General features: G+C 49.0%; 1 protein-coding gene across 2 annotated transcripts in view; it reads right to left on the minus strand.

Moving 5' to 3' along the window:
* Efnb2 (ephrin B2) overlaps positions 1-12488 on the minus strand; it is a 44008-nt gene extending 31520 nt beyond the window's left edge. For both annotated transcript variants that reach the window (NM_001368299.1, NM_010111.6), the window contains exon 1: positions 11730-12488. In NM_001368299.1, coding sequence (NP_001355228.1) covers positions 11730-11860 — 131 coding nt within the window. In that variant the 5' untranslated portion in view covers positions 11861-12488. The remainder of the gene's footprint in view (positions 1-11729) is intronic.
* Positions 12489-13818: the final 1330 nt, after the last annotated feature.

Here is a 13818-nt window from a genome sequence, read left to right on the forward strand (position 1 = left end):
CAAGACTTGAGGACCAAAGCATGAGCTGGAGGATCGGGGCTGTGCACTGAAGAAGCAAGAGGGGTAATGGTACGTGCCAGACTAGCCAGCTGGCAAACCAACCGGGTCGGCTCCATGATTGAAACTGGGATTTCATAACCTCAGTGACAGGAGGCATTGCAGCCTTCTTTCCCAACCGTAATTTGTTAGCACCTGCACGGTCATGTTTCCAGCCGTGCTTTTAGCAAGAGTCTATAAAGGAAGGTGGACCCCATGTTATTTATAGGCCAGGCCCTAGAGGGAAAGATGGCTCTCACAGAGGAAAGGTCCAAAGGGCACCTTCAGCTGGTTCTCTGTTGTTTCAGAGCCATTTGCTCGTTTACCTCAGTGGTGAAGTCACAGGGATGAAAGCTACGTGTAAATTTAACAAGGAGTGAGTGGTTTGCCACTCCAAGACCAGGTATCCAGGAGTAGTGCTGGCTGTGCACACTGTCCCTTCACCTCTCTACCCCTCATCCCCACCAGCATACATTTCTTTCTTCATTTAGAAGCGTTCTGCCTTTGTAGAAATCAATTCACTCTGATCTAAGGAAGGCCGTCCCTTCTGTGAGGTGTCCAGCAAGCAGAAACCCTTCCCTACCGTGTCCTACCCCTCATCTCTTCCCCTACAGAGAGGCACTCAGACAGTGCCTTCTGCAACACAAGGAGTAGGTGCACGAAAGACGGAAGGGACCATGGCACTCAGCCTTGTGGGTCTGAGAGGGAATCTCCTTGACAGGCAAGCCTAATAATCATAGCAACAACACAGTTTACAAGGTTGTGTGCGATGACTTTACAAGCCCCTAAATGGCAGCTTCCCAGCACATCCTCCTTCCCAGGCTCCAGCACAGGGGTCAGGCACAGGTTCCCTTGGGAGTGGCTGGAGTTGTCTTCCTCCTGTCACATCCAGTGGAGAAGGGGAAGAAGAGAGAGGAAGAGAAACCCAGTACGCAACAGAAATGAGGAGTAGAATTGGTTACTGATACAGATTACCCTTCACCGTGTCACATGGTGGAAACATGAACAAATGGGGCTTTTGGGTAACTCTCTTCCCTGGCCCAGACACAGGACACCCCAGAGTCACTCCAGCAGGCTCCCATTGAGCAAGAGAACTGGGCAGGGAGAAGCTGAGAGAGAAATGAGCCAGGAGGAGCTGAGATGATGCCATGCGGTGGAGCTTCAGAGCCTTAGAAGTGAAGATGCGGGGTTGCTTTGTCAGGCGGGCAGTTTGTTCTGGTCTTAGGCAGATCCAGTGGAGAAAATGCAAATCCAGAGGCGCCACCGCGGAGTCCAGAGAACCCCAGGCCCACCAATATTCACCGCCTGGCTTCCTTAAACAAACTGCTCCAAACTTGCAGAACATCAAAAGCCAGATGGGCTGAACTGAATGAATCCACAGGCAGAAAGCCAGCCTCCCCGTTTGCTGTAGAAATAGGCCTGGACTTGATTTGAGTCTTCTCAGCTCTGACAAGCTGGAAGCTGGCACCGTTCCCAAAATCCAAAATAAAATGGCATTTAATTGTGACTAGACTCTAAAAAAGATGTCATACTATCTCCTTAGTTTGACACACATTCAGCAGCAAACTGGAGATGACTCTGGAAGCCAGACTTTCTCCCAAGGGGGAACTGACCAATCAGTTAAGTTCTTAAAAGGAAAATGTTGATAGTCAAAGGACTCCTACACAATAAATGCATTAATATGATGTGCCATAAAAACTGCCTAGTCATTCTTAGTTGGGCTGACAATGACTGTGCTTCCGGCAGGCTGACCTTGTTAGAAGTGTGCTTCACAGGGTCTCTTTGGAACTGTACAGCCAGGATAAAGGAGAATTACTTGGTGTTCAGACGGACACGGGAAGACCACATTCAACACTTGTCTTTTCTCTACCGTGTGTGCATTACTTTGAGCAAATACACCCTTAACTTTCCCGTAGCCAGCTTCGTATGTCATCGTAAGAGAACTGAACAGCCAGACACCTGAGCACTTCAGCCAGATCTGCATCTTAGCTTCCTAACGACCCAGGGAAACTCGGTTAACCAGTTCGGTCCCAGTTTCCCCAACTAGTCGTAAGAGGAGAATATGAGATTATTTCCTTTTGGTGACTGCAAGGAAGTTTAATGAGTGCTGTTATATAAAATGCAGATCAATAGGAAACAAGGGTTCTAAATGCAGGGAGGGAGAAGCCACTCTGCCCATCCCTGAATTCAGCTTGGATTCATGTATTCCCTCAAGGACAGACATCTTTTATCAGAATATACAAAATGGTTTTGTACAAAGAAGCTGAACAGTTGAACAAGACTATCCAGAGTTTGTACATGCACCTGAGTTCTAAGACAGCACTGGCGGGGGGGGGGGGGGGGAGCAGAGAAAGAGGGTCCAGCCTGGTGATAGACGAGAGACAAAACTAGACATCATTAGAGAGCTTAAAATACTAATGTTAGGCTTCATTAACAGTGATTTTATTTTTTTTTCCTTGCATGTCAATGGTACTCAGTAGACATCAGTAAATTTGACTAACAGTAACTGATGTTGACTGGTTTCATGTGCCAAGCTCAGAGCCAGGCCCTTTACACATTTAATCCTGACCACTGTTTTATTACTCTCTCTCACCACTACTATGTGATTGTCTCTAATTTAAAGGTGGACGAATGAGCAACACAGAGCATATTGTTCTAAACTGCACAGCCAATAAATGGCTAAGCAAGGATTGGCTCACACAGGTGACCTCCAAAGCCCTAGCTCTTGGTCAGCCACCGTCCTGGTGAAATCAATTGCCTGACTTGCCCATGATGACACTCACTTTTAAAACAATGGGTATTGATAATCCCCACATCACAAACGCTGTTGAAATCAATGAGCTGCTGTCTCACAGGATCTGTTTTTCCCACTCATGGGATTTGACTCTGTGCTATGGATATTCAGAGACACAAAACACATTACAGACACTACTCTAGGCTGAAACTGGCTTGCGCACTACTGTTTTTCAGCAATCTGCCGTGACTGCTTAGAGATACTGCTCTCATTAAAAACTCAAGTTTCTTCTTACATGGACTGCTTCCCTAGCCAGGACTGGCCACCTTTCCCCGGACCCCCAGGCCCTCTCTCTACATACAACACCATGGTATCCTAGCATGGAATGTTTCTGTTTCTATTTGGCTTTCAAATCTCAAAGATTGAGCCAGGTGATAGTGGTAGATGACTTTAATCCCAGTACCAGGGAGACAGAGGAAGGCAGATCTCTGAGTTCAAGGACATCCTAGTCTACAGAGTGAGTTCCAGGAGAGCCAGGGCTACTCAGAGAAATCTCAAAAAACCAATCCCCCCCACCAAAAAAAAAAATCAAGTAAAGAGAATTTTCTGCTTTGACTTTATTCTCAGTATAGGGCCTTATTGAATTAATTAACCAAGTTACCACTGCCCTTGTAACCTCTAAAAGGAAGGTAAAGGCCAGATCACCTCCTGGGTCCTAAACAGCCTTTGAAAGTAGGAAGACTGCTAGATTCTCTTCCAAAAAAGGTTGACCCAAGGCCATTCTCCCATATGGTCTCCCACCACCACCAGTAGTTGGTAGCATCTGGGAGCTTGCATTAAAAGTGTGTATCTCTCAGCTCCACCCTAGCCCTCAGGAATCAGAAACTCTGGGGTGGGTCCAGAAACCAGCTTTCACAATCCCTGAAGGCAACCGACTTTGGTACCTTGAGCTCAGGAGATCTGGAGGGTGGATACTGGATCTCTGACAGCAGGTTATAAAGACACAGGCATGTAAACCTGGGCTGTGCCTGCCCATCCCACAAAGAGTTACTGGATGCCCACAAGGGTCAGAAGTGAATGAACTGTTGCAATGAGGCAGAGTCCGCCCTCGCCTTCCAGATTTGTCAGGTGGTAAGCACCTGCGCATGCCTGGAAACTGCCCTGTACATAGAGACTTGGGTTAACTGCCAAGCCTACAGGATTGCAAAGGAAGGCTGGAAAGAGATGGTTTGGTGTACATACTACAGAAGAGGATGCTTCTAGAAGAACCCTCATGAGCTGTTTTCTCACAGAAAGGAGATTCAAGGCCTACAGGAGTTTGTTTGAAACCTAAAAGTATCCAAATGATAGTTACACGGAAAATGACATTTTGTAAATTCTCAGTTGATACATTTTGAGTTGGAGATTTGCCTGATTTATCCTGCTCATTCAATAATTAATGAATGTGCTAGGGACTCAGTAAGGTAATACACACGGTGGGTTGGGGGAGGCAAGCACTGAAGCGTTTTATCAGGTGCTGTGACCAACCATGCTGTGCCTTGGGCCCATCTGCTATCCCATGAGTGCATAGAAGAAAGAGGTCCATCTCAAAGGCAACTTTGCCTCTGAAGGAGAGAAACTCCATGAAATGCACAGACGCAAGGGGACAGGCCAGCCAGCAAGCTACCCCACAAGACACATACCTCATCACTCCCTGAACACACAAGCACAGAACTTAGAATGAGCCCTCACACATATTCCAGGGAGATTCAAGATAAGTGTTCATGAAAAGTACAGATGAATGTCTTGGTGCCGAGATGGACTTCACCATTAGAGAAGTGATATAAATTCTGTAATTAAAATGTGACACAACCGAATTTCAACAGAGAAAATGAGCTGGAGTTTTTAACCATTCTGTGTAGAATCTATTTACAATGCCTATGAGAAGGGTGTCTTCTGAGTGTGTAGCTCACCAGGGGCTCAGCCACAGCACTTGGAAAGTGCGCCACCTGGGCATTTATTTCCAGCTCTCCCCATGCCAGCTGAGGAGGATGGACGGCATGAACTCTATCTCCTTCACTCGGCCCGTTTGCTCTTCCTGTTCTGTTTAGAGAACTACTCTGGGCAGAAAGATCCTGTTTTCTCTAAGAGAGCTTTTTTCCCCACTGTGGTTTTAAAATTTGAAATCAGCCAAGTATGTATCACAGACCCAGTATGCTCTGCACCAGAATTATATGTTTGACTTTGTTCATGGAAAATATTTGAATGAGCCCCTGCTGATTCCACACTGCAACCCTTGGAAGGCTGCTGCCCTGGGAACCCAGCACTGCTTCCTCACGACTTGTCTGGGCCCTGCATTCTGACAGAGGACACTTCTAAACAGATCATGCAGGTACGTTCCATAGAATGGAGAGCCCAGAAAAGTAGTAAAGAGCTCGCCCCTGGACGGTTAGTAAACAGATGCAGGGCTTTCTTGCATAGCTCTTTAATCACTTTAACCCTGCTCCTAACGGAAAGCTGGAGGCCAAGGCGATTCAGCTTCTCCTTTTGTCGGGTTGCCTGCCATAAATATGCACCAGTCTGTGTGTGAAAAGCTGAAGGAGGCGGCAAGCTTGCTGGACATTTATCATTCTCTGTTCCCTGCTAACAAGCAAATACTTTAGTTGAATGGGCCATTAGCAATCATTGTCACACGGAGAATGAAAGGTGCTAGGATGTGACCAGCTTATAAATTAGGGGTGTCCCTCCTCTTTGACGAATCTCAGCAAATCCAATGGATCTTTTAGGTATACGATCAGAATTCAGATGGAAAGGAAGGCACAGAGTGGCAGGTGTTTGGGTATGCAAAGTGGTATATAACAGTAAAGCCTCTCATACTTCTCAGAGCAGCGAGAGACACAGACCACAAGGGTACGGGTACCTATCTACAGCCCCAAACTATGATCCAGGGTGAGAACCAGGGAGAAAGTGGATGAAACCGGTCTAGAGAGGCTATTTAATGATGATCTTTATCATCTGCATGGAAGCAGACTGAGAAGAGGCTTTCACCTGTCATGTTCCTGTTAAACAGCTTCCAGATTCCATGTGTAAACTAACTCCAAGACCCACTCCATGAAGAAAGCCCTTGTCCTGAAGAAATACTGAGACTTTCTGAAAATGCCAAAAGATGACGATAAAACAAATATTTCCTTTCTGGTGGCTTGAACCAATTCTGAGTGTCACTCTGCACCTAACCCAGCAAGGATTCAATGGCTCACTTTGTCTATTGACTAAAATGGGTAGCATGGAAGACCAGCACTAAAGTCCAGTTCCCTTACAAGCTGTTGGGGACAGAGGGCAGTGACAGAAAGTCAACAGCATCAAGAGTTCCTGTTCTTGCCTTTAGTGTGGGTCAGCACCTTCATTTTATAATCATGTCATTTCCACCAGGGAGCCTGTCCCAGCCAACTCGCAGATTACCAATCACAGTGGTCAAGAAGGCCCAGAACCTCTGGAATCGAAGTTTTGACCTACTGGTTGGATTATTTGAATTAAACTAAAATTTTACTTTTTTCAATATGGTAATGTGTTATTTTTCTTTTTCTTAAATGTTTCCAGGAAAGAAAAAACCAACCTCACAGAAGAGCTAGCGGCCCAGGTAAGGGCCAACAACATAACTTTGCCTTGGCAGTGCAGAGATACAACCCCTACCTCCTCCGCCCGGTGTGGGGAGGAGGGGAGCTGAAATCAAAAGGCCTCTGTTTTCTTTTCAGATAATTCAGGGCCTACCTATCCTCCTTCTGGTCTCTGTTGCTGCCCAGCAGGTCTCTGCCTGAAGCCCAAATAGATGAAGGCAAGGGCGGCGAAGGGCAGTTAATCCTACAGAATGGCTGGCTCTGTCAGGCCAAGAGTTAAGTAGGAAAAGCTTCCAGGCCCTAAGGACTGCAGCGAGCTGTGAGTTTTAATCAGCCTCCATCTCGGTCTATAAAAAGGCCGTCAATGAAAGCTACCTTGGCCATATTATCTCCCACCAATGAGCAAGAACTGCACGGCTCCCTTTCTCGGCTTTGGCCACCCCAGACCACAAGTGGCGCTTTCATGACTCTTAATCCGGGTTCCCAGGTCTGTGTGGCTCTCACATAACCAAACAGCCTGGAGCGAGGGCCTTCGCCCCACACACTTTTCAGGGACGTGTCATTTCTAACAGCAAGCTAATCTATATGTTGCCATGGCTTCCCCTTTATCTGCCTTTACATCTTATGAACTGCATGGATTTACCACATTATTTTTATCTGAAAGACAGAAAATGGTGGTTTTATTGCCATACAATCAGATTACTGCCGCTAGCTCCTCTATGCCTTTTTACCATACTTCAATCAAAAGGGATCCGTTTCTTTATGCTCTGCCCTTGATTTACTTTACATCTGTAAAGACGTAGTCTGGGTTGTAATCCCCTTATTAACTATGACCAGGGTTGATTTGCCTAAAAATAAAAGCAAATTGTGTCAGACCCTTTCACTTTGTTTTTGATTCCGAACTACAAAATGGATTACTAAAGAAATCTTCAGAGTTCACACGGCTGGTATAGTGCTGAATTTAAAATGAGAATTAAACAAGTTAAACAGGGGAGCCGTGTCAACGGTTTGCATCTCCCATCACGGGAGAAGGGCTGACTGCTTGCTTTTGTATTCTTCGGCTTTGCAGAGACAATGAAGCCACAGGAGTTTTTTCCAAGCTGTTCGGAACACGTCTCGTTTGCTAGCCTTCCTTTGGGGTTGTTCTTATTCCTTGCCTGGGCGGGGGTGGGGGGTGGGGGGTGGGGTCTAATCCACCCCTTTATGGGGGGAGGGGAACCTACCTAGAGAGAGCTCACTTCTCTCTAGAAGCTTACAGTTCTACCGGATCTGCATATTTTAATCAAAATATTTTAAACAGTCCAACACTTCTCTTTATGCAGGAATATAAGTGGCCTGAAAAACAGGTTCTTTATGCAGGCAGCAAAGGCAGGCGGTAACTGGAGACATTTTAATAATCTTTTGGAGAAGAGGCTTGTTAGTGTCCAATTCGTAATTAGATATTTTAAGAATAAAGTTTTCATTAGAATGTCAAAGAAATATTGTTCCTTAAAACAATTCTTTTCCCAGGGCCTACAGTCTATATATGCTGTTCCCTGCCACTCCCACTTCTGTGACGATGCCCTGCAGTCATGCTCGGATCTGGAATAGTCTCCCATTCCGAGAATGCCTTCTGAAATGCAGCTTCAAGTCAGGTGTCAGATTAAGCTCCGGAGAGCAACCCGAAATATTTCAGCTGAAGATTAGACAACAAGGATTTAGTTACTGCAGGGCCCTCAGTGCTAGTCTGAAGGAGGCTATCCTGTGGATCCAGCAACAGGATTCGTCTTAGTGTGCGAAGAGGCTCTAGGAAAGCTAATAAACCCATTCCAACACGCGGTTTTCAGGGGGTTCCTGGGGATGCTTAAAATTCACCTGTCTTTCGAGCTCCAGCTACCGAGTCAGATCCACCAGGGTCATTTGCATTTCTTTGCATTAGTAGGACAAGTGTCAAGAGCTAAGCTTTGTCAAAGATTTAGAACCAAGTGCCTAGCAAATTATCTTAGCCTCAACTCTCCTTTGGGGGCTGGAAGCTGTAATTGCAGGAGGTTAAGAAGTTCAGTCCCAGGACACATGACTCTCAGATTCTCATCTGAAAAGGCATCCACATTTGTCTTTGTGTTCTGCCAGGCTCTGCTGTGGAACAAGGACAACGCACAACCCATAGTTTATCATCCTGACAAAGCGTGAGGAGTGTGGATGTGAGGCAGTACCAATCCCAACCCCGGTGCTTTCTGGTTTGCTTTTTTCCCCCCTCTCTATATTAAAACCAACAAGATTGGCCCAAATGCAAACTGTGGAGCATAGTTCAAGGGGCTATTCAATCAATGCTGAATCTGTATTTGTTTATCTACAAAAATAGGAATTTCAGACACAATAGAAGGTAGGCTGGCGTATATGCGTTATTGACCGGTTATTTAAGCAGTGCTATCCATTGTAGTTTAGTTTATCAATTTGACAGGCCTGTATTTATTCAGAGCCTGACTAGGGAGAGGCCTGTGTTTCAGGTTATCTGGATATTATCCAGCCATTCTTTTGTATCAACTCAATCAATTTCAGGAATTCAGTATTATGTGTGGAAAAACATTGCATGGGAAAAGCACAGTGCTCTGTAAATTAACTAGTATGTATGTGTGACTTATAGAATTAAAAAAAAAAACCAGACATAAATTAATACTGGAAGGAAATATTCAAGGGTGTAATTTCTTTTAGAATCCTCTGCCAGTGTAGAGTTGCTAAGCCCAAGTGAAACTACTACCCATCAAAACCACAACAAGCAGGCACCGCTTTATTCCGGCTAAGACACTACAGTGGGGAGGGGGTTCTACTGAAATGTTAATTAGAAATGGTTGCCAGGCTTTGCAACTCTTTCCAGAACTTAAAAATAGTTGAAAAGTGACCTAAACAGCGCCCACATCTTCAGATACAATGTGACTAATCTGACAGGGCAGCCACATAATCTTTGAGTACACAGAACTTCTGATTATTACATAAACTCTCCAGGATGGGATGGCAGGCAATGTGATTAAAGTAGTTATGGAGACTCCAGTTTACAAAGGATTCTCTGGGCTCTACAAGCAAGCAGCTGCTGCATGCTCCCTGTGTCGACCACCTGCTAAAAAGGCTGACCCCAGAATGAAACAAATCTAATTACCAATGCCTGTTTCATGACAAGTGACTTGTTCATGCAAAGTAAGGTAAAGCTTCCAAGCGTCTGGCTACCTACCTGCCACATTTTACCTACAGAAACTTTTCTCTGAAAAAGTGAACAAGGGAGGCGATGCCAGGCACTAAAAACTAAAAGGCTCTTTTGTGTTACTCTTCCGAGGAAGAAGTCTTTCTGATCTCACAGACAGCATTCAGCCACAGGCTTTCCAAAGACTTCCAGCCATCCTCAAGAAAATTCTAAGACATTTTATTGTGGAGGCCAGGGAGTAATCACACAACTGCACGGTACAGGGAGGCCTGCTCCTCCAAAACCCAGGGCCCTAGCAGCTCTCTATACATCTGTGGCCACAGCTCGGAAAACTATCCTGTTGAAGATCAAATCCCTCCCTAACATAACAGGTTTCAAATCAAAGACATGATTCTCCAAGTGCTACGTGCACTTGGTGGCAGTGCTGTTTAAACAAATCAGTATTTCTAATCCTTCCGTCTGCACACCCAAGTATAGTGGTCACTATGAACAGAAAAGATGGTTATGTTACTCAGAAGGGGTTTAATGGGAATTTCTTTAAATTAGACTTAAATATAAATATTAAATCTAGGCAGTGGGGGGGGGGGGGGAGACTCGGCCTCCCCAAAAGAGGCTGTGAGTGAAAGTGCAAAGTGGAGAGAGGGAGGCAGCCCAGGGAAGGGATGGGGGGATGGGCGCGCTCATAGCTAGCATTCGGCAGGGAAGGGTGACCTCTGTAGGCACCGCGAGCGTCAGCAGCAGCTACCACCAGGGCCCCAGTCCGAATGGCAAAGGCTGCAGCGCTCAGATCCCAGCCAGGCGCCTTCGGGCACCACCAGGTGCCTGTAGATCCCGTGTGGATGCAAAGATACCACGCCAGGAGAGCAAATGCAACACCTTGCTTTAAAAAACAAAACAAAACGAAAAAATTCTTTAACAGATCAAGACTACGTTAGAGGGGGGCCGCAGTAAGTTTAAAACAAGGGCCTCCTGGCAGCAGGCAAAAAAAAAAAAAATGTTTTGAGTCATTTACAACTATAGATTTTTTTGCCCTTTCGAAGGGAAACGTGTTTGGTCAATTATGTTGCTGAATTTGAAATTTACCACTTTCAAGAGAGTAGGTACAATTCTTTGCTTATGTGGTAATTTCAAAAACAATTCGTTCACCTCTACTCTGAAGCCGTGCACCGCACGCTCAACTCCAATTAGGCCATTGATTTTGCTTCTAATCTGAAAGGTCTGACTCCAACCAGGAGCCAGCCGCGTCTCCACGCTCTCCTAGGGCTGAGTCCAGAATTCCGCACAGCACTTTCTGGCGGTGGTTGGGAAATGAGGTAAGAAGCAGCACCCAGGCACGGTTACTGGGGCCATGGCTGCGTATTCCAAGGGATGGCTAGCATTTTCGAAACAAGGAGCGCACTCAGGGAGACCAGACCTGAAAGTTAGTCTCAGGCCTGGTTTTCTCCCGACTGTGCGCTTTGCTAAAAGCAAGTCTGACTCCCGATTCCCCAAGTGCAAAGGCTGCAGCGTTGACTGGGTAGGGCCCTGAAGGCGTCGTTAAAATTAAGCCACCTAAGTGGACCGCGCCGCACTGGACCTAGACCACCAGTTCCGACGCGAAGGGAGAGGCCGACATGCAGAGAGCTCGCCGCCTGAGCTCTCTGGCTGAGCCATCGAGCTCCCCGCGCACATTCGGGCTAGCAAGAAGGCGCCGAGGTATCCCGGCTCAGGGACGCCCCGGGCCCAGCTCCCTTCCTCTAAGGGACGCTCCACCACCCCAGACTCTCAGTTCTTGTCGCCTTCTCGCTGGGCCCCGGCCCGTGGCTCCCGCGCTCCTCGCAAGCGCAGCATCTCTCGGAGCCCGCCAATGTGTGTCTGTAGCCCCGTTAGTGGCAACGTCCTCCGTCCTCGAAAAAGAAAGGAGGCCGGGTAGCGCCATCAGACACCTTACCGGGCATGCCACCAAGTCGCCAGGGCTTTGGGACTCCTAGAGCACTTGAGGTTGGAGCCTAATTAGAGTACCCTTGGAACCCGCGCTCTCAAGATCAACCGGTCCCCACCTAGAGAAATGTGGAAGGGTGGGGGATAGGGGACAGGAGCCCCAGGTTCTAGAAACAGGGTCCAAGGCCTCCTCCCGCCCGGACCATACAGCGTACCCCGGGCGCCGGCCGAGGGCACCGCGGAAGAGAGAAGGCTCGTGGACACCACTTACTTGGAGTTCGAGGAATTCCAGTAGATAGGCTCTAAAACTATCGATCTGGAGATCGCAGTTCTGCACAAAACCATCAAAAGTCCCCAACAGTACTTCCACACAGAGTCCCTCCTGGACCGGGCCATGGCCATGCCCAAGCCGCTCCCAGTTCTGCGCACTCCGGGACGCGTTGGGACCGGCCGCGGGCAGCGACCCCCAATCCTCCGGGGCGGACACGCCGCGCCGCTCCCGCGGTCGCCGAGGCCAGGTGCGCTCACCCTGCGCGTCCCTCAGCGCGCGGGGTGGGGTCGAACGCGCGGGGCGCGGCGGCTCGGCGGACTCGGGGCTCCGGGGCGCTGCGCCGGACGCAGCTGGGACAGTCGGCTCCCGTGCGGCTCCAGGGTGCCGGGCCAGCCGCGGAGGGCGGGCGCGGCGAGGGCACTGGGCCGGGACAAAGGCCCGCAGCGGAGAGACGAGTCGGTGTGAGGCGGCGGGTGCTGCTCCCCGAGAGGGGCCGCCTGACTATAGATCCAGGACAGCGGGCAGTGGCCCGGGCAAGCGAGCGCCGCGTCGGCGCGGTTCCATGTCCTGGAGCGCAGAGATAAAGGGCGCCTCCTGAATCCTCGCAACTCGCGGCCACTAAGCAGTCAGGAGAGCACTGGAACCCCCGCAGGCGTCTGACGCGCGCGGGCCTTTGTGTGCGGGGAGGGCGCCAGGACCCGCTCTGCGCGCAGCTCCGCGATCCGACCGGTGCCTCTGTCCCCGCCGCGGAGAGTCAGCGCGCCGGGCGCGCTGTCAGAGCACTATAAACGCGGGGCCCCGCCCAGTCAAACGCAGCCCATTGGCTCGCCGCGCCGCGAGCGCGCGCTGATTGGGCAGCATTCCCGTCAGTCTGCCGCCCCCTACCCGACACTGGGCACCCAGAGGTAGGGCGCCCCTGACAGGTGAGCCCCGCCCCCAGGACGAGCCCCGCTGGGCGCCGGGCACAGGGTTGGTCGCCTCTTAGCCACTCGCACCAGCAGGGTCACCTCGCCCGGCAAGTGCCTGTGCTGGCGAGTGCCCTCGCTAGGATAGGGCGAGACGTGGTGGACGCAGCGTTCCGCCTTGTGGCGCTCGCTCCCTGCCGCCCCTCGCGCGTATGGCGCCCTGGTACTTGGCGGATCCCTCTGAGCCATTAACTGAGGGCCTTCTAACTTGATTCTGGCACCAAGTGTTCCGGCCCGGTCCGACGCAACTCAAATCAGACTCTCACGAGGCTGAGAGCCTTAGCAGCCCACCGGCAGTGCGAGCCAGTCTGCCGCCCTTCCCGACCCCGAGACCCAACTCCGTGCGCCCGCTCCCTTTCCGGTCCTCTCCCCGCAAGAACAGCGCCTCCAAAGCTCCACTACCAACGTCTGGGAGGACTTTTCTTCACTAGCTCCCGGGACACCCCGCGACCCCACAGTGGCCAGGAAGTTAGGTGTGACCCGGACAACTATCAGTCAGAGAAGTGGCAGTTGTGATACTCGGTTGCTTGCCCAAGACCGATTTTGAAAAACTGAACCACGGCTGTGACTTCTACGGATCCACAGCGCCCACTAGCGCCCACTTTTGCCTCTCCGTACTTCAGAACAAGCCTACCGGTTACAGGATCAAATCTTAAGGATCCAGATATTCCCAAGTCGAAAACCACTTGCTTAAGATGCCCGTTATCAGAGAGAACAAAGTAGGTGGAAGGCACAGTCCCATGTACAGCCCATGGCCCAGCAAAAATTAACCACGTCTCTTCTTACAATGCTGTCCATCAATACCAGAACTTCTTCAAATGGAACTAAGCAGTTTCCACACCGATATCTTTAAAAACAAGCCCCATGATTTAGTTACTAACTACTCCCAACACCCCCCCCGCCCCCTTCATCCTTCTTTAAAACAAATTTCGAGCTTTAAAAAGTGTTGACTTTCAAAAACCTTAATGTAAGTTAGTGTATACTGCAACTACGAATTGGTTTGGAAAAACTCGTTTAAGACCAAAACACAATGTATTGAACACACCAAAATACAGCTTTAAGAAACCCTTTTCTGTAATTACTATTTTTAACTATGCCTGCAATATGATTGTGGGTGGGGAGAT

Source organism: Mus musculus, chromosome 8 (assembly GCF_000001635.26).
Source record: "Mus musculus strain C57BL/6J chromosome 8, GRCm38.p6 C57BL/6J".
In the NCBI taxonomy this organism is placed as follows: domain Eukaryota; kingdom Metazoa; phylum Chordata; class Mammalia; order Rodentia; family Muridae; genus Mus; species Mus musculus.